At 34.8% G+C, this 20,090-nt stretch overlaps 1 protein-coding gene across 1 annotated transcript; it reads left to right on the top strand.

The window, feature by feature from the left end:
• Positions 1 to 14,626: 14,626 nt before the first annotated feature.
• Positions 14,627 to 15,481, top strand: LOC137823587 (uncharacterized). Its single transcript, XM_068628789.1, has one exon. It carries the CDS (start codon positions 14,627 to 14,629, stop codon positions 15,479 to 15,481), a length of 855 nt encoding a protein of 284 aa, XP_068484890.1.
• The last annotated feature ends 4,609 nt before the right edge of the window (positions 15,482 to 20,090 follow it).

The raw sequence follows: 20,090 nt of genomic DNA, 5'->3' as shown, positions 1-20,090 counted from the left end.
CTGACACAGTATACTACACAAATTATTAAATAAAAATTAATTTTAAAAACTAAAATAATTAGTTATTGTATTGATTAAATTAAGATTATTTTATAAATTAAAAAATTATTAATATTTATAGTAATTTTTATTATTAATAAATATTTATAAAGTAATTTTTAAATTGATATTAATTATTAACTATAAATTTTTTAACTACTATTTACTTATATTTAAAATTAATTTTTATTAGTCTTTTAAAGATTAATTTATAATTTAAAATATTAGTAGGTAAGATTTTGATAGTTAATTTAAATATGATGTAAAAATTATTTTATAATTTTTTATTAACAAGAACTATTTTAAATATTATTAATTTTTTAATTTATAAAATAATATTTAATTTAATTAATATAATAATTAATTATTTTTTATTTTAAAATTTTGTTTTTATTCGATATTTTCTTGTAACGTGAGTTAAGCATAAGTGTAAAGTGTAGGAAGTACTTGGAAGAATGGTTGAAAGTGTAGAAACAGAATTCATGCAATAAACAGATAAGTTCAAATTTCTATCTCCAATCAATTTGTGACTTTAACACCTGCCATACCATTCTTTGCTAACAATAATAACAGCATGAGCACCCACAGACTTGAAACACTCCTACACACGCATGATGACATTCTTCCACTTTTCATCCATCCTTTTTTTGTATATTTCTAACAATTTTTTTCCGTATACAATAAAATAATGAAATAAAAATCAATTTTTAAAATAAAAAATAATTAATTGTTAAATTAGAGATCGTTTTAGAAACTAATTTTTTTTTCTTTCTAAATTAGTTTTTATTATTGTTAAATGATTTCTAAATTTGTATCTAATTAGTTACCAAAATGTTTGCTAACAAATTTAAAATCTAAATAATTAGTAGTTAAAAAAAAAATATTATATCATATATATGAAATATAACCTTTCTTAGTAAACACAACCGTTAATTTCATTCAAGTTATTCATTAAAGAAACCCATTCAACATTTTTAAAGTAAAGAAAAATTAATTTAAGGCAATACTAATTTTAATGAATTGTATTGTTTTTATCATCAAACAAGATTAGTCATAGAGGAAGTTTACCACACTAATAATAAAACTGTCGAAGAAAACTTATCTGAACTCAAATATTTGGCTAAAGAGATTGGAAGAAACAAAAAAGTTCAAATTTTTTTATTTTAGGGAGAAATGATTGTTGTCCGCTGTTTTATTTTTTCTAGTTTCATAAACATTGTATGTATAATATATGTTTTAATTTAGACTTGTATTTGTGTCATGTTTTGGACAAATTTTCATGGATCATGTATTGGACCAATTAGACTAAGATGTAAATAGAAAAAAAAGTCTAACTAGAGTTACAATTGAGCTTCTTTGGATCCAATGTAACTTTCACCTTCTAGGATGCACAAATAAACTACTAGAGTGTAAATAAAAAATATAGAGTGACAAGAAGACAGGAAGGTTCACATGTCATGCCTTCAATGAAGAAGATTTCCTCCAATGGCAAAAGGTCATCAGTCTTCATGGGAATAGAGAGGATTCACTCCAATTAGAGGAGGACACTCTCTTTCTATGAGTGGAGAGTTTTTAAGGTTAAAGCTTGCACCTTGATGGTCCATAGCACTGTAAATACAAGTGATAGTCCCCTTATAAATTAGCTTTGATTAACTAATGAATTGCGACACAAATTCAACCCCTTTATATATATATATATAGTCATCATATATATATATAGTGCTATGTATATATATATTGTCATCATATATACAATGTGGGTTAATTCGCCTTGCAAAGTTGTGCATTTGGAGAGTTTTTTATTTTTAAATTTATTTTTGCATAATATATATATATATATATATATATTTTTTGAGATATTAAATAGTACGTATTATTTATGAGACAATACATAGTTGAAATGAAACACATTAAGGGTTCCAGTCATAACATTTGCGAATGTATGAGGAGTCTTGTTGTAGTTATAACCTACATAATCCATTTCTGTGAACATACCATTTACAATCATTACACTTGTTCAAATCCCTATTTTTATCGTATACATCAAAGTGCAACAAATGACTATTTCCCCATTGGAACGAACAAAAGAATAGTGTATTCCAGAAAAAGTTAGTCCCAAAACTAATTTTGAAGTATTGATTAATATGGAGAAGATGTTGTCCAAGATCATCATCTTTGGATTTGCAATGAATGTGTAGATCTTCTCTTCCTTCCAGATGATTTGTAATATGCAAGTATGTCTTGCCCATACCAACGTAAGCATGAACAACAACAAAACGCTTTTCACTAACACACACATTGCAACTTCTAATACTCTTTTTTTCTAATAACTTTTTCTCTACTAATAAATCAGTTATATATATATATATATATATATATATATATATGCTCAAAACCAATCATCAAATGTTTTTGAACAAAGCTTTCTTTTAGTTTTGTACTTGACCAACTAGTAGAAAATTATTAAAAAAATAAAATTTAAAAATAATATAAAATTAATTATTATATTGATTAAATTAAATTAAATTATTAATTTTTAAATTAATTTTTATTATTAATAGATAGTTTTTAAATTAATATCAAATTTAATATATTATTTAATAGCTTAACTAATTCGAGAGAGACCTTAATAAAAAATAATAATAATAATTTATTAGATATAATTTATTATTCAATTAAATGTATTTTGAAACTGTATTTAATAACATCTAAATGAAATTAATATTTAATAAAATAATTTAAAATCTATTTAATGAAAAAGTGGTTATTCTATATAAAAAAGTAACACTCTAATGCTTATTTTTAATAAAATTTTCATAAGTAAAATATAATTTTCAAACATTACACTAAATAAAATTTTAACTGAAATAAATTTATTGATCATATTATTATTTTTATTATAATAATTATTATAATTATTGTGATTATTATAATTATTATTATTATTTTTATCATTATTATTGTTAATATTATTATTATTAGTAATCCTATTCTTAATAATAATAATAACATTACTAATTTTCTTATTATTATTCATATTATTACTAAAAATAATAAAATTATTATTGTTAATATTATTATTAAGAATAGGATTACTAATAATAATAATATTAACAATAATAATGATAAAAATAATAATAATAATTATAATAATGCATTCATATTGATTTTATAATATATGATTATTACTTATCATACATCGTATTATAACATAATGAACACTTATTTTTATGAGAGTTCCTATGTGAATAGTTTTTTCAAATTTTTTTTTTCTCAATCTATCTTTTTGCAATTCATTTATTGTCACATTCTTTTTTTATGGTCAACTGTGAAACAACCTCATTTAGAGAGACTATATATATATATATATATATATATATATATATAATCTCTCGGATTAACCAATAGACCCTTTCATACCCTTTTATATTAAATCACATTTAGGTCCAAGGTCCAAACTCTATTTCACATGAGTCACATCGTAATGTTACATAATTTTCTAACATTATTCCACTTGACTAGAGTGTTTCTTGTGACTCCTTTCTCTGTGTGTTTTGTTTGTTTGCCTTTTAATACCGTCCGCACATACATTCATACCACTAAAATCTAAATTTGGAAGTATTTTATTCTTTACCGATCTTTACATCCTTCCTTTATAAATGTGTCTCAAATGCTTATGCCACAAGTAAACATAACATTCATTCACTAAACTACGCTTAGTACCAATATTATGATGTAAGGTCATAAGAGTTTAAACATATAAATTATATATCAAGATTCAATTTATATAAACCATGATAAAGTGTACTAGATACAAACTGAAACAATCATTCCCAAACTTAAAATAAAAGAGTATCATGACAACATCAAATTTAGACAAAAAAACTAAATTCCTAAAAATACTAGGTACATAAAAAGTATCAAACAAGTCTAAATAAAATCTAGTGTCAAGGATTAAATGATAAGTTCTGGCAGCCTCCTCTGTAACCTTCACTTAATTCCCTAAGATGACCTTTCTCTTCAATGGTACTACCATCATTAATAACAACATGTTTCTTAACTTCAAAGACCAAATCAATATCCAACACAACTAAGAAAAATTGGACTTGTTTACTCTAATATGGAAAATTGAATTCATTAAAGACTATAACGGACATAGCATATGAATGTAAAGATATTGATACAGGAACAAATACTGCAATTCATACATAAAACATAATTATGTTAATAATATTAACATTATTTGGTCATACATTAATTAACTAGAAATACTTGTTACTTGTTATCTTTGAATATACAAATAAAACTAATAAGACATACTCACTATCAATAGTCATATTCATTAATTACAAGAACAACTAATCAACCTTTGGGTAATCCACAAATGTCTTATAATAATGAATTTCAATTAACACATAAACCTATAATTTAGCACCCATTCTATAGGTAATCGAAATAACGAAAATGTTTTGTTAACACCCTCTGCCACTAACACATACTCGACGTTGTAGACGTGGCATTGGGTGAGGATGTGGCAGTGGGGTTTTTGTAATTCTGATGAGAGTGATGTGACACTGAGGACATTTTTGTAAGAGTGTAAGAGTTTAGCGTTTGAGTGCGGGTGCAGAAGCGGGAGAGTTTCGAACAAAGGGAAGGTCCAATGAAGGGAGAAAGAAGCAACAACTTCTTTGGAGGAAGGGAGATAGAAGCAGCGGGAAGCACGAACCAAACATTAGAACAAACGAAACACAAACAATATTTAACTGCTAAATATTATAAAACTAAAGAAAAATAATTAATATTTATAATAAAATAATGTAAAATTCTTTAATGAAAAGTGATTATTATATATAAAAAACACATTAATTTTTATTTTTAACAAATATATCATCAGTAAACATAGATCCTTTACACCAAAATAATTTAGTGATATATTATTATTTTTATTATAATTATAATTATAATAATTATTAAAATTGTTATTATAATTATTGTAATTATTATTATTCATAATACTAATAATATTATTATTAAAAAAATAACAATAATAATAATAATATTTATAATAATATTAAAATTTTTAATATTATTTTTATTTATTTTTAATAAAAAAATTTCGTAATAATAATAATATAATTATTATTAAGATTAATAATACAATTATTATTATGATTAATAATATAATTATTATTAAGACTAATAATATAGTTATTATTAAGACTAATAATATAGTTATTATTAAGACTAATAATATAGTTATTATTAAGACTAATAATATAGTTATTATTAAGACTAATAATATAGTTATTATTAAGACTAATAATATAATTATTATTAATAGTAATAATAATATTAATAATAATAAAATAATAACAATTTTTTATAATATTATTAATAATATTAAAAATAATAACATAGATAATAACTTTAATATTTTTATTATTATTACTAATAATAATATTCTTAATAATATTATCATTCAAGTTTTTCATTAAAGAAACTCATTCAACATTTTTAAAGTAAAGAAAAATTAATTTCAGTTAATACTAATTTTAATGAATTGTATTGTTTTTACCATCAAACAAGATTAGTCATAGAGGAAGTTTACCACACTAATAATAAAACTGTGGATAAAAACTTATCCGACCTCAAAATATTTAGCTAAAAAATTGGAAGTTGATAAAAAAAAGTTAAAAAAATTTTATTTTAGAGAAAAATAATTGTTATCTGCTCTTTTATTTTTTATAGTTTTATAAACATTGTATGTATAGTATATACTTTATTTTAGACTTGTATTTGGGCCATGTTTTGGACAAATTTTCATGGATGATGTATTGGGCAAATTAGACTAAGATGTAAATAGAAAATGAAAAAGTCTAGTTAGAGTTACAATTGGGCCTCCTTGGACCCAATGTAACTTTCACCTTCTAAGATGCACAAATAAATTACTAGAATGTAAATAGAAAGCATGGAGTGACAAGAAGACAGGAAGGTTCACATGTCATCCCCTCAATTGAGAAAATTTTCTCCAATGGCAAAAGGTCATTTGTCTTTATGGGAATGGAAAGGATTCACTCCAATTAGAGTTGGACACTGTCTTTCTATGAGTGGAGAGTTTTTAGGGTTATAGCTTGCACCTTAATGGTCCATAACACTATAAATACAAGTGATAGTCAACTTTGATTAACTAATGAATTACGACACAAATTCAGCCTATATATATGTATGTATGTATAGATATATGTATGTATGTATATATATGTATGTATATATGTATATGTATATGTATATGTATATGTATATGTATATATGTATATATATATATGATGACAATGTGGGCCATTTTGCCCCGTAAAGGTGTGTCCTGCACTTGGCCCGCCCTACATCAAATATGCAGGTTACTTTTATTGACCCGCATGCGGGTTAGTCAGTAGGGATGACAGTGCGACTCATTTCGCCCCACATATACGAGTTTCTTTTATTGGCTTGTCCCGCGTGTGGGTTAGTTTGTATATGATTTTTTTCAAATAATTTTTTTTAATAAATTTATGTTTTGTCTATTAAGTTAATTTTTTATTTATTTAGATGAATTAGATAAATGGTCTCACAATATTATTCTTACGACACATGCATAATAAAGTATGGGTAAAAATATTATAATGATATTTTGATTTTCAATTAAATTTGAATTTCAATCGTACTAATAAATAAACTAATAAAATACTTCATTAAATATATATAAATTTTTAAGGTATTACATGTGGACACATTATTACTATTCTAATGAAAAATAATATATATATATATATATATTAATACTATATTTAAATTTTATTGTAAAAAAGATTAAGATCTGAATACTACATTTAGAATTTGATGTTTATTGAAACATAAACAATCTATGCATTTTAGAAAGATAAAATACCATTAAATATTAAAAAATTATTATCAAAATATAGGAATGTATAAAGAAATTGTGGGAGTGCAAAAAGAAATTTTAAAATATGCAAATTATACGAATTATGTGGATTAGCATGCCTCGTTCCACACTTAGCCCAAGCGAATTGCAAATTATGCGGGACGAATTGATATGAATGTAACTACAAGAATACATGATTCTTTGACATTCTTAGGAGCAACTTGAGCTGGTCATAAATGGCACCTTACTTTAGAATTGGATCAATGTTCTAATTCAAGAACTCACCAAGACTTAGCACCAACCAAGACTCATATGGAAGTCCATATATTGTCAAATGGAATCAAAACACAAGGAATGGAAGAACACAAATGATAAACCGAACAGAAAAAGGAAATGAAATAAACTGCACCGAACAGAAACAAGAAATAATGCTGGAAACAGAAAACTAATCGGTACAAATGAAAAGGAAAGACTAGGAAACTAAAACTGCCGAATGGAAAATTGAATAAAAGGAAGAAGAACACTTATAGAAGAAGCTTGCTGGATTTTGAGAATTGGAAGAACACTTCACACCACTTGGTTCCTTGATCCAAGATAAGTGATGGAATGCCGCCACTTGAAGCTCACCATTGCTCTCAAGATAAGGCAAAGGAAGAAGAAGACTCAAGACTCACAATTTCTCTCCAAATTTGAGTATAGTCTCTCTACTATAAAATTCCAATCTGCAAAATACAAAGAGAAGCACCTTATTTATAGCCTATGAGGTGCTGAAAATGCAAGCTAAATGACACACAAATGCAATGAAATTCGGCGCCAATCTAGACAATGAAGGAAGTGTGACTTTCCTTCCTAGTTTGGCACCTCCAAATCTCCTATCTACACTCCCCCCTAGACTCCCTTACTACTTACACCTTTTTATTACATCCACACCCCTATTCTACAAAAGAAATAAGAAGAGCCATCTTATTATACTCTTGTCCCAAAGCTCTTGCCATGCTCCTAGTAATGCGTTGGGCTTGGGCCCCTTGTTGGGCTTGGACCCCTTGATGGGCTTGGGCCCCTTGTTGGGCTTGGGCTTCATGGGCTTGAGCATCTTCTACTTGGTTTCCATCACAAATCTAAGCGGACCAACAGGTTGAAATAAATAGCTCGTCCTGTATTTTTTTAGCAGAATGGAGTTCATACACACCGAGTTCCGCTGTAGACAGTTGGTATTAGATGTTTGAACTTACCTTGATCCTTTCTATTGGATTTGCTGGTAATCTTTCAGATCAGGTGTTAGTGTCTGGTAGGGGCATACTTAATGAGTCTTCCGGAAGACGATGAGATTGAAATGAAATCCAATGATTGTGATTGAAAATAGATCCATGTGTGGTATATATGAATGATGAAATTGGTAATGAAATTTTATATGACAACATTTAAAGAAACGTTTATAAATAATTAGTTTCATTGGTTCTTTTTGCATGAATTAAATGTTATGGAATTTCTTTTCATTAGCTTACTTTTGCTTTTCTAGTTGTGTTTGAATTGTGATTGTACATACACGAACAGACGATCATATAGGTGTCGGAGGATCTGAAAGGCTTCAAGGCTTTAAGATGTAGTTTTGAACCTTATATTGTTAATATTTGTATTTCTGTAAGTCATAATTTTATAAATTTTTATTTTCTCCTCCTTATTTTTATTGAATTTTAATATATGAATAATAAATGTAAGAAAAGAAGAAAATCATAAATGAATTGTTTAAATGTAAGACAAATATATAATAGTACTCTAATTTGATAGAAAATAAAAATAAGTGTGAACTGATAAATTAAACACATAATATATATCAAGATATTAAATAATACATATTATTTCTCAGACAATACATAATTGAAATGAAACACATTAATGGTTCCATGGATAACATTTGCGAAGGTATGAGCGGCCTGGTTGTAGTTCGAACCTACATGGTCCATCTTTCTTAATAGACCATTTACATTCATAACACTTGTAGTAATCCCTATTTTGGTCGTATACATCAAAGTGCAACAAAGGACCATTTCCCCATTGAAACGAACAAAAGAAGAGTGTTCCAAAGAAAAGCTTAGTCCCAAAACTAATTTTGAAGTCTTGATTAATATGGAGAACATGTTGTCCAAGATCATCATCTTTGGATTTGCAGTGAATGTTTAGATCTTCTCCTCCGTCCAGATTATTCGTAATATACACATTAGTATGTGATGCCCATGCCAATGTAAGCATGGACAACAAGAGAACGTTTTTCACTAACACAGACATTGCAACTTCTAACACTCTTTTTCTGCTAATCACTTTTTCTTTGCTAATGAATCAGTTATATATATAGAGGCTTAAAAGCAATCACCAAGTGTTCTAGAACAAAATTGTCTTTTAATTTTATACTTATCCATGAGAAAAAAAATCATTAAAAAAGCTAACTATAAAAATAGAAAATATTTTTTTATTTTAATAAATTAAATATTATTTTAAAAATTTAAAAAAATATTAATATTTAAATTAGTTTTTTTGATGAATAGTTTTTAAATTAATATCTAATTAATTATTAAGATTTTTACTATAAAAATAATAATAATTTATCAGATATAATTTATTATTAATTAAATGTATTTTGAAATTTTATTTAATAACACTAAATGGAATTTATTATATAATTAGTAATAAAGTATTCAAACATGTGTGATTAATTTTTAACATCTAAATATTATAAAAGTAAAGAAAAATAATTAATATTTATAATAAAATAATGTAAAATCTATTTAATGAAAAAGTGATTATTATATATAAAATAAAACAGCTTATTTTTAAAGAAAATTTCATAAATAAACAGAAATCCTTAATATGCATGAAGGTTTAAAGACGACGACTATTTTCACTAAAACGACGGCTTTCTAGTAGCATTTGATGTACCTGTAGTCTTATTTCCAACAACAGACTTCTTATATTGAGATTTATTCGCCTATGGTAAAAACCGCCCTTATAAGTTGTATGCATTCAAACAAAGAGAGCGACTATGGTAAAAGCCGCTCTGTTACACCTTCCTTTTATAAATCATGTTGAAGCATATAAGAAGGCGACTATTTACCATAACTACCCTTATAAATCTTTGCGTTGCATATAAGAGGGCGACTATGGTAAATAACCACCCTTGTAGATGGTTATATTTTTAGTACATTTTGTTTAATGTTGATTCCATCTAAATTGACCTGTTCAATTATAACCCAGACAGACAAATACATAAATTCATATAATCAAATTGTATATATGGATAAAAATGTATTACAAACACTAATAATATATCTTTACCTATATCTATCTATCTAATTCCTACCATATTGATTAGCTTTCCTAAAGTTATACAAATTTAGGAAATATGTGGACCAAGAATGTCTCAGATATTTTATGGTGACCGAAGACATTGGTTGCTCATCTGTGAAGAACTGCATTACAAAATAAGTTTCACATAAATTAATGTTAAGAGCCTACAAGAAAATCATTACATAGAAACCAATTTCAGAGACAAAATAATTAGTTGCTATAGTGACTAAATTTGAGACTATTGATTAAAAAAATTATTGGTTTCTAAATTAGTTTCTGTACCGGTCGGCACCGGACGACCGAGGGGTTCCCATTGAATAACTTAATTAAATATAGAACGTGGTTATATGTGGAGTAAAGAGTAGTTACAACAACCGTTGATTAAGTCAAAACACGTTCTTTAGATTACTCCCCTGATTTTCAGGAAGCCACCAAGCACGACCTAGAGACCACTAAGCATGTCCCTAGCGAACAACGAACGGTCACTTGGCCCACATGGCCAAAGCCCAAGTCAACCTACTAAAGGGACTTCAGAGAGGGGGAAAAGGTACGTTTTCATTGAATCAGAGAATTATCGCTAAGCACCATCGCTGACTTGAGCGTCGGAGTGCAATCGCAGGTACCCCCGCCGACCGGTCGGAGCACGCGAGGAGGAAGAGAGACTCGAAGAACAGGGCAATCAAGGACGAAGAAGGATCGTGTATTGACGTGGATTAACATTACTTGGCCTCCAATATCCACTCAGGTACAATTGGCGCCCACCTTGGGGTTAAGTAATCGCCATACCCAGACCTGAAGGTATCAACGATTGAAGATGGCTTCAACGGCAAACAACAACAATGATACTGCGGCGGAAGAGCATAGGATGATACTCCAAACTCTTCAAACTCAAATGCAAGAGTTGCTCCAGAAGGGAGTCACTGATCAGATACGTCAAGATGAAGAGAAGAGGAGACAAGAAGAGGAACGTCAGCGACATATGGAAGAAATGGCTCAATTGAAAGAACAAAACAAAAGGTTGATGGAGAGGCTCGAGCAGTCTGAACGTGAAGGACATTCATGTGCACCTACTCCACCACCGCATCAATCTGGAACTAGAGTAGTGGCCCAGACAACACCTCACACATCATTCGTTCAACAGACTCACCAAAGCGTTAAGCAGTTAATTCCGGACAGGGTAGCAAACCCAAGGGGTCACCCGTGACGATATAATAACTACTCCTCTTCCCAATAAATGGAGAGGTCTGACCATGAATCTCTACGACGGTTCCACAGATCTAGACGAGCACCTGAACATCTTCATAACGCAAATGACTCTTTATACAATAGACCAGACGGTATGGTGCAAAGTCTTTCCTACATCTCTCAAGGAAGGCCCTCTCGGATGGTTCTCAGACCTTCCTCCAAATTCCATTGCCAACTTTGACGCTTTGGAATTGAAATTCACTACACAGTATGCTACAAGTAGACCTCATCGGACATCCTCCATGTCCCTTCTTAACGTCAAACTGGAAAGAGGAGAATCTCTAAGAGCATTCATGGACAAATTTAGCAATGTTTGTATGGGCATACGTAACCTTAATCCAGATATAGCCATGCATCACTTGATTTCGGCCATACTACCCGGAAGGTTCACTGAAAGCCTTATCAAGCGGCCCCCATACAATATGGATGAATTGAGAACAAGAGCGACAAAATTCATGCAGATAGAGGAGCATATTGATTATCATCGAAAGACGCATTTTGAGAACGCAGACAGAGGTAAAGGGATTCGTCCTCCCATAATGTCAGCCGACCGGGACCGGTATCGCCCCAATAAGGGTCCCCGCTTCCACAGCTACACTCCGTTGATTGTACCAAGGGGTAAGGTTTTGGATGACGCACTGCAGATTGAACTGATTCCGGCATTGAAGCAATCACAAACTCCCCCCAATGCCGATACAAGTAAACGTTGCCAATACCATTGTAACTACGGCCATATGACCGAAGGTTGCCAAGCGTTTGAAAGATAAAATTGTAGAACTTGTCCAAGCCGGTCATCTCCGTAAGTTTGTGAAGACTACCGTTACTACACCTAGGTCACCCCAGCGTGATCATGATTCCCGAGAACGTTCGGGACGAAGAGACGACCGGACTCGCAACGATCATCATCGTTCAAACAGAAGGAAACGAAGCGAAAGTCCGGTTAGACGGACAAGACCCAAAAGCGAAAGCCCTGAGCGTAGAAGTCGAACTAATCAGAAAGTTCATGCGATCATCAATACAATCGTCGGACCGGTGTCACTCGGCGCACCCCCTCAAGAGATCAATTATATTGCAGGTGGTTTTGCAGGTGGTGGATACTCCAATTCAGCGTGAAAGAAGCATTTGAGAGCAATCCAATTCGTCCATTCGGCCTCCTCACACCGTCGACCACACATACCATCGATAACATTCACCGATGATGATTTCACAACAATTGATCCGGCTCAGGACAACCCCATGGTCATAACCGTGGAGATAGACAAGTTCGCAATCACCAAAGTCCTAGTGGATCAAGGTAGCTCGGTCGACATCCTTTATTGGGAAACGTTCAAGAAGATGCAAATCTTGGAGGCAGAGATACAACCCTACAACGAACAGATAGTTGGGTTTTCAGGGGAAAGAGTAGATACAAGAGGATTTATTGATTTGTACACTACGTTCAGCGACGATTACCTCAGTAAAACTATCAACATACGATACCTACTCGTCAACGCCAACACATCGTATAATATCCTGCTCCGTCGTCCATCTATCAATAGGTTGAAAGCCATCGTTTCAACCCCTCACTTAGCCATGAAATTCCCCTCGGTCAATGGGGATATAGCCACCATACATGTAGATCAAAAGATAGCGCGAGAATGCTATGTAGCTAGCCTAAAGGTGGAGCCAACCCGAAGGCTTTATACTACGTCAATTGATCGAACCCCAGAGCGGAGAGGTCGATCGCCAGAAAGACGTTCTAGAGGAAGAGAATCCAAAAGGCACTTAGTCGCTTTAGTCGACCTAGACCCCCGGCTGGACGATCCTCGAATGGAAGCAGGAGAAGATCTTCAGCCCATATTCCTCCGCGACAAAGACCGCAAAACGCACATAGGGACATCCCTAAAGTCGAACGACCGAGATGCAATCAGTAGAACGCTAACAAAAAATGCAGACCTTTTTGCTTGGACTGCTGCAGATATGCCGGGGGTAAAGTCGGAGGTTATTACCCACCGTCTCTCTGTCTATAAAGAAGTCAGGCCGATTGCCCAGAAGAAAAGGAAGTTAGATGAAGAGCGGCGCAAGGCCGCACAAGAGGAAACAGACAAACTGGTACAAGCTGGTTTTATCCAAAAGGCCCACTATACAACATGGTTGGTCAATGTTGTGATGGTTAAAAAGACGAATGGTAAATGGAGGATGTGTGTAGATTACACAGACCTTAACAAAGCATGCCCAAAGGACTCGTATCCCTTACCTACAATCGACCGACTGGTCGAAGGTGCGGCCGACCACCAAATCTTAAGTTTCCTTGACGCTTATTCGGGATACAACCAAATACAGATGTACCACCGTGACCGAGAGAAGACTGCGTTTAGAACGGATTCTGATAATTTCTTTTACGAGGTCATGTCGTTCGGCCTCAAGAATGCCGGGGCCACATATCAACGACTCATGGACCATGTTTTTCACGACATGATCGGTCGGAACGTAGAAGTATATGTCGACGAAATTGTTGTGAAGTCGGATTCGTGCGAACATCACATTTTCGATTTGAAAGAAGTTTTTCAAGCCTTGTGTCAGTATCGTATGCGTTTAAATCCAGAAAAGTGCGCGTTCGGCGTAAAAGGTGGCAAGTTCCTAGGCTTCATGCTTACCCATCGGGGCATAGAGGCCAATCCAGAAAAATGCAAAGCAATCACGGAAATGAGAAGTCCCAGCGGACTTAAAGAGATCCAGCGGCTAATGGGTCGTCTTACGTCACTGTCTCGGTTCGTACCCAAGCTTGCCGAACGAACGAGACCTATTATAAAACTTTTGAAGAAAACGACTAAGTTTGATTGGACAGATGAATGCGAACAGAATTTCCAACAGCTAAAAACATTCCTGACATCCCCACCAGTGATCCAGAAACCAAACACACGCGAGCCCATTATAGTCTACCTTACTGTCTCCAACGAAGCAGTAAGTTCTGTTTTGGTGCAGGAAATTGAAGCGGAAGAATGACCGGTATACTTCGTTAGCCAAGTCCTACACGGTGCGGAGATCCGGTACCAGATGGTAGAAAAAGTCGCACTGGCTTTGGTCATTACCGCATGACGGATGCGGATGTATTTCCAGAATCACAGGGTCATAGTTAAGACTAACTATCCCATTATGAAGATCCTCACCAAACCTGACCTAGCCGGACGGATGATAGGTTGGGCAGTTGAACTGTCAGAATTCCATATCGAATACCAACCTAGGGGGGCCATTAAGTCCCAAGCCCTTGCTGACTTCACAGCCGAGCTCACTCCTTATCTGACCGAAGAGAAGACGACCCAATGGACACTATACGTGGATGGATCTTCAAACAGTCGCTCGTGCGGAGCGGGTGTTGTACTCGAAGGACCGGGAGAAATTGTTATCGAGCAAGCATTGAAGTTTGAATTTAAAGCTTCAAACAATCAAGCCGAATATGAAGCAATAATTGCAGATTTACACCTGGCAATCGAGTTAGAGATAACAAATCTAACTTGTAAAAGCGATTCTCGCCTAGTCATCGGACATCTCACAGAGGAGTATAAGGTAAGAGAAACATCGCTTCAGCAATATTTCCATTTTGTGAAAAATCTTTTAAGCAGGTTCAAAGAAATCTCGTTCCAACACGTATGGAGGGAAAATAACACTCGGGCGGACGCTCTGTCGAGATTGGCCACTGCAAAACAGAAAGGAGTCCATCGGTCGGTCATACACGTGACCCTCCCTAAACCAAGTGTTGGTGCCAAAGAATGCATGGCGACCGACACCCAACCTAACTGGATGACCCCCATCAAGCAATACTCAACTGAAGGAATATGTGATCCTCATTTGGAGAAAACGATGAAACAGCAGGTCGCCCGGTATATACTCATTGATCAGGACCTCTATCGGAGAGGATATTCTCGTCCTCTCCTAAAGTGTCTTAGTCCAGAGTAAGTCACTTATGTGATGACTGAACTACACGAAGGGATATGCGGAACCCATTACGGAGCACGAACCATGTCCGCCAAAATATTACGGGTCGGATACTACTGGCCGACCGTGCAAGGAGATTGCACCGAATATGTCCAAAAATGTTTAAAGTGTCAAGAGTTTGGCACCTTATCACATCAAAGACCAGAAAACCTGCATTACATTCTATCTCCCTAGCCCTTCGTGAAGTGGGGGATGGATATCATTGGACCTTTTGCACCTGGCAAAGGGAAATGCAAATTCCTGTTGGTCGGCGTCGATTACTTTACCAAGTGGATCGAGGCCGAACCATTGACGGCCATCACCGCCCGTAACGTCCAGAATTTTGTTTGGAAAAATATTATTTGCAGGTTCGGCCTACCCCAGGTTATTATCACTGATAACGGTCGACAATTTATCGACCGAGGTCTAGGTGAATTCTACGAAAAACTCCACATTAAACATATCACTAGCTCGGTCGAGCACCCACAAACTAATGGTCAAGCCGAAGCCGCCAACAAAGTTATCCTCAACGAATTGAAGAAAAGACTTGGTCCAGCCAAAGGAAATTGGACAGAGGAATTGTTAGAAGTTCTCTGGGCCTACCGCTGTACTCCTCAGTCGACGACTCAAGAGACACCTTACAGTCTGACGTACGGCTCCGAGGCCATGATTCCAGTCGAAATTGGTGAACCTTCGTTACGCCGACAAATGTTAGACTTAGACTTAAACAGAGAAAGCCTACTGGTCAGCCTCGACGTCATCAATGAATTAAGAGACAAATGCAGGATAAGAGAAGAAGCATGCAAGATAAGGGCGGCAAGAAGATATAACTCGAAGGTGAAGCCACAAAGTTATCAAAGAGGGGATTTTGTTTGGCGCATGCGTAGCGCTGCTCGGAAGGATAGCGGAAAGTTTTCGAGTAATTGGGAAGGACCGTTCCGCATTGCCGATACAGCTGTTGGTGGAGCATACTACTTAGAATATTTATCAGGAAAATCTGTACCGAGAACGTGGAATGCCACGCATCTCAAGTTCTATTACAGTTGATAAATAAACTCAGTGTACTCTTTCCTTGCTCGGTTGTTTTATCCCTAAGGAGGGTTTTCGACCGAGAAGGTTTTAACGAGGCACTTTAAATAAAACGTTATTTACCAAGTTTTATGTCAGGAATTAATGTCAATTATTAATTAAACCGTTCGTTAGGTCAGAATCATAACCAAGGTTATCCAAACAAATAACTTGAAACGTTATTTACCAAGTTTTTGGTCAGGAATTAATATCAATTATTAATTAAACCGTTCGTTCGGTCAGAATCATAACCAAGGTTATCCGAACAAATAACTTAAAACGTTATTTACCAAGTTTTTGGTCAGGAATTAATATCAATTATTAATTAAACCGTTCGTTCAGTCAGAATCATAACCAAGGTTATCCGAACAAATAACTTAAAACGTTATTTACCAAGTTTTTGGTCAGGAATTAATATCAATTATTAATTAAACCCTTCGTTCGGTCAGAATCATAACCAAGGTTATCCGAACAAATAACTTGAAACATTATTTACCAAGTTTTTGGTCAGGAATTAATGTCAATTATTAATTAACCGTTCGTTCGGTCAGAATCATAACCAAGGTTATCCGAACAAATAACTTGAAACATTATTTACCAAGTTTTTGGTCAGGAATTAATGTCAATTATTAATTAACCGTTCGTTCGGTCAAAATTATAACCAAGGTTATCCGAATAAAAACTTAAAACGTTATTTACCGAGTTTTTGGTCAGGAATTAATACCAAATTGTTAAAAACCATTCGGTCTGATATCGTAACTTAAATGTTATTTACCTATGCTGGTCAAAAATTAAGTCGTTCGGTCTAAAACCATAAAGGTTATTCACCTATTGCTGGTCAGATATTAATAGTTTATTAACCATTCGTTCAGTCAGAGTTATCGCGTATTGGTCAGTCAATCACATATCGATCAGTCGACAAGAATACTTAACAGAAAAGCATCATATTGACAATAAAAGAGGTAAAGACAATTGTTCAAAGCAGTAAAAAATAAAAAATAGTAAATTGTTTTCAGCCCACACCCCGGGTCCAGGTTTAAACAATGTCAATGGTGTCATCCGGTTGCGCGGACTCTTCCGGTTGTTCGATATCATCCGCCGGCGGCATCTCCAATGCGGGTTAATTCATTGCTTGGTCATTTTCCTCGGTCTCCTCACCTCCGAGCGGCATCAGTCGACCATCAACCACGTCCATGTTGGAGTCGTAACGCTCATCATCAGCCGACACACCGTGATAAAAAGCCACCTGCCGAACGCCTTGATTGAAGGACTCCTCGTTGATCTTCAGCATGAATCCTTGTAGCTGTTCAACTTGAGCATTAAGGGATTCCTTATCAGCAGCCATTTTTTCTTGTTCTTTAATGGCCTCCGCTTGTTCGGCCATCACTTGATTTAAAGCGACCTTCAAGGCCTCTTGCTCCTCCTTGGCCAACCGAACATCGTTCCGGGCCTCGTCGACAGCCTTCAAGGCATCCTTCAACGAGACAGCCGATTCACTAAGCTGAGACTTCAATTTTGGGATCGACACTGTCTTTACTCTCTTTAATTCGTTCCCGATGGCCCTGCTTACCACGGCCGCACGACACTACAACTCGACCATTTCTTCAACTAAGTCCAAGGTGGGAATGGCTGCCAAGACATCCTCGTCCTCCGGACGCAAGTCAAACTGCATAGTAGGGGCCACCCTTACGGACGACCCCAACATGCTAGTAGGACTGCCCGATGAAGGTCGAGCTTCAGTGCGGGGCACCTTAGCAAGTCATCCCCTCTTTTTACCTTGAGCAGGAGCGGTAACAGCTTCGACCGGAACAACCTCCTGCTCGGTCGACAAAGGAGCAGTCCCAGCAAGAGCAGATATTTTACTCTTGTTCGCTTGTCTTTTCAAAGTATTCATGTATTTCTTCAGGCTCGGATCCATTGTCAAGACAATATCTGCAAAATACACACAAATGTAAGAAACACTAAGTTATTAATTGAACGACCGAAAGAAATAGGTGCTCACTATTCAAGTCTGCCCATTGCTTGGACGACCCATAAAGGGCTATCAGTTCCCGCGTAAGAAGTCTACACGGTAGTTGATTCACAATCATCAAAATTTCTTTATCGAAGGGGGATAAAGATTCCCAAAACCGATGGTCAAGGGAGGTGGGCTTCTCAGTCCAATGGAACGGGAATTTTGTGGTCCCATCGGCGTTATAGAACAAGTCCCGACCGTCCGGTTCGACAAACACTTTGAAAAAGTAATCTTTAAAGTTCTTATAGGAAGTAGTAAATGCGGCAAAACGCACATTCCCCGGACGACTGGACAACGAAAACCAACCGATATGAGTACTGGGGTAAGTATTATAGTAGTATAAAAAAGACTCGGGAGTCGGCGTAAGGCCAAATATTTGGCAAATGATTCGAAAGGCTTGTAAAATTGCCCACGAATTGGGATGCAACTGGGCCGATGCAACATTGAGAATCCTAAGGACACTCATAGTGAAGTCATCGAAGGGAAAACTTATGTGCAAGTGGGAAAAGAAAGTGCTATATACAAAGAAGAAATCATGAGGGGCATTCTCCCGACCGTGACATACACGGTCTATCACACCACATATATCGACAGCCAGCGCCTCGGTCGGGCAATCTGGTGCTAGAAAATTTTTATGAGCAGCAAGAAATTCGTCTAAGTCATCAGAAGACTTTATTTTACTAGGGATTTGGAGGACGGACGGGTCGACCCAATCATAACTTGGGTCGTTCGACGCCTGGCTCGCACTACTAGATGTAGTACGAGTCAAGGATGAATCTACAACATTCGAAGATTCTACAGAAGAGGGCATGACTAACATTGAACGAAGAAAATGACACTGGCAATAGACTTGGCACTCGGCAATCAGAGCAAACGGTGCAAGATTCAGAGAGTGAAAGAAGTTGGAAACCTTCAAATGACCAAATGAAAGGCTATTTATAGAGTGAGAAGTGAGAGAAGAAAACCCCAACACTCGTCCAGCACCGTCAGATCAAATTTAATCCAACGGTTAAGCACACTCGGCATACGAAACGACATAAAATCCTCACCGTTAAAACCATCGAGATGGGACAGCATCCTCCAAATGAAAGCTCTACCATACGTCAATCTCTGCCACGCATTCAATGAAGCCAACTGTCAAGCACCACCTCAAAAGCCACGCCCGTCCTATATGACTCTTCGGCCATCCATATCCTCGAGCCTGGGGGGCAAGTGTACCGGTTGGCACCGGACGACCGAGGGGTTCCCATTGAATAACTTAATTAAATATAGAACGTGGTTATATGTGGAGTAAAGAGCAGTTACAACAACCGTTGATTAAGTCAAAACACGTTCTCTAGATTACTCCCCTGATTTTCAGGAAGCCACCAAGCACGACCTAGAGACCACTAAGCATGTCCCTAGCGAACAACGAACGGTCACTTGGCCCACATGGCCAAAGCCCAAGTCAACCTACTAAAGGGACTTCAGAGAGGGGGAAAAGGTACGTTTTCATTGAATCAGAGAATT

Source organism: Phaseolus vulgaris, chromosome 8, assembly GCF_051622355.1.
Source record: "Phaseolus vulgaris cultivar YP4 chromosome 8, ASM5162235v1, whole genome shotgun sequence".
Taxonomy (NCBI): domain Eukaryota; kingdom Viridiplantae; phylum Streptophyta; class Magnoliopsida; order Fabales; family Fabaceae; genus Phaseolus; species Phaseolus vulgaris.
The sequence above is the reverse complement of the archived record's forward strand: the minus strand, read 5'-3'. Positions and strand labels throughout refer to the sequence as shown.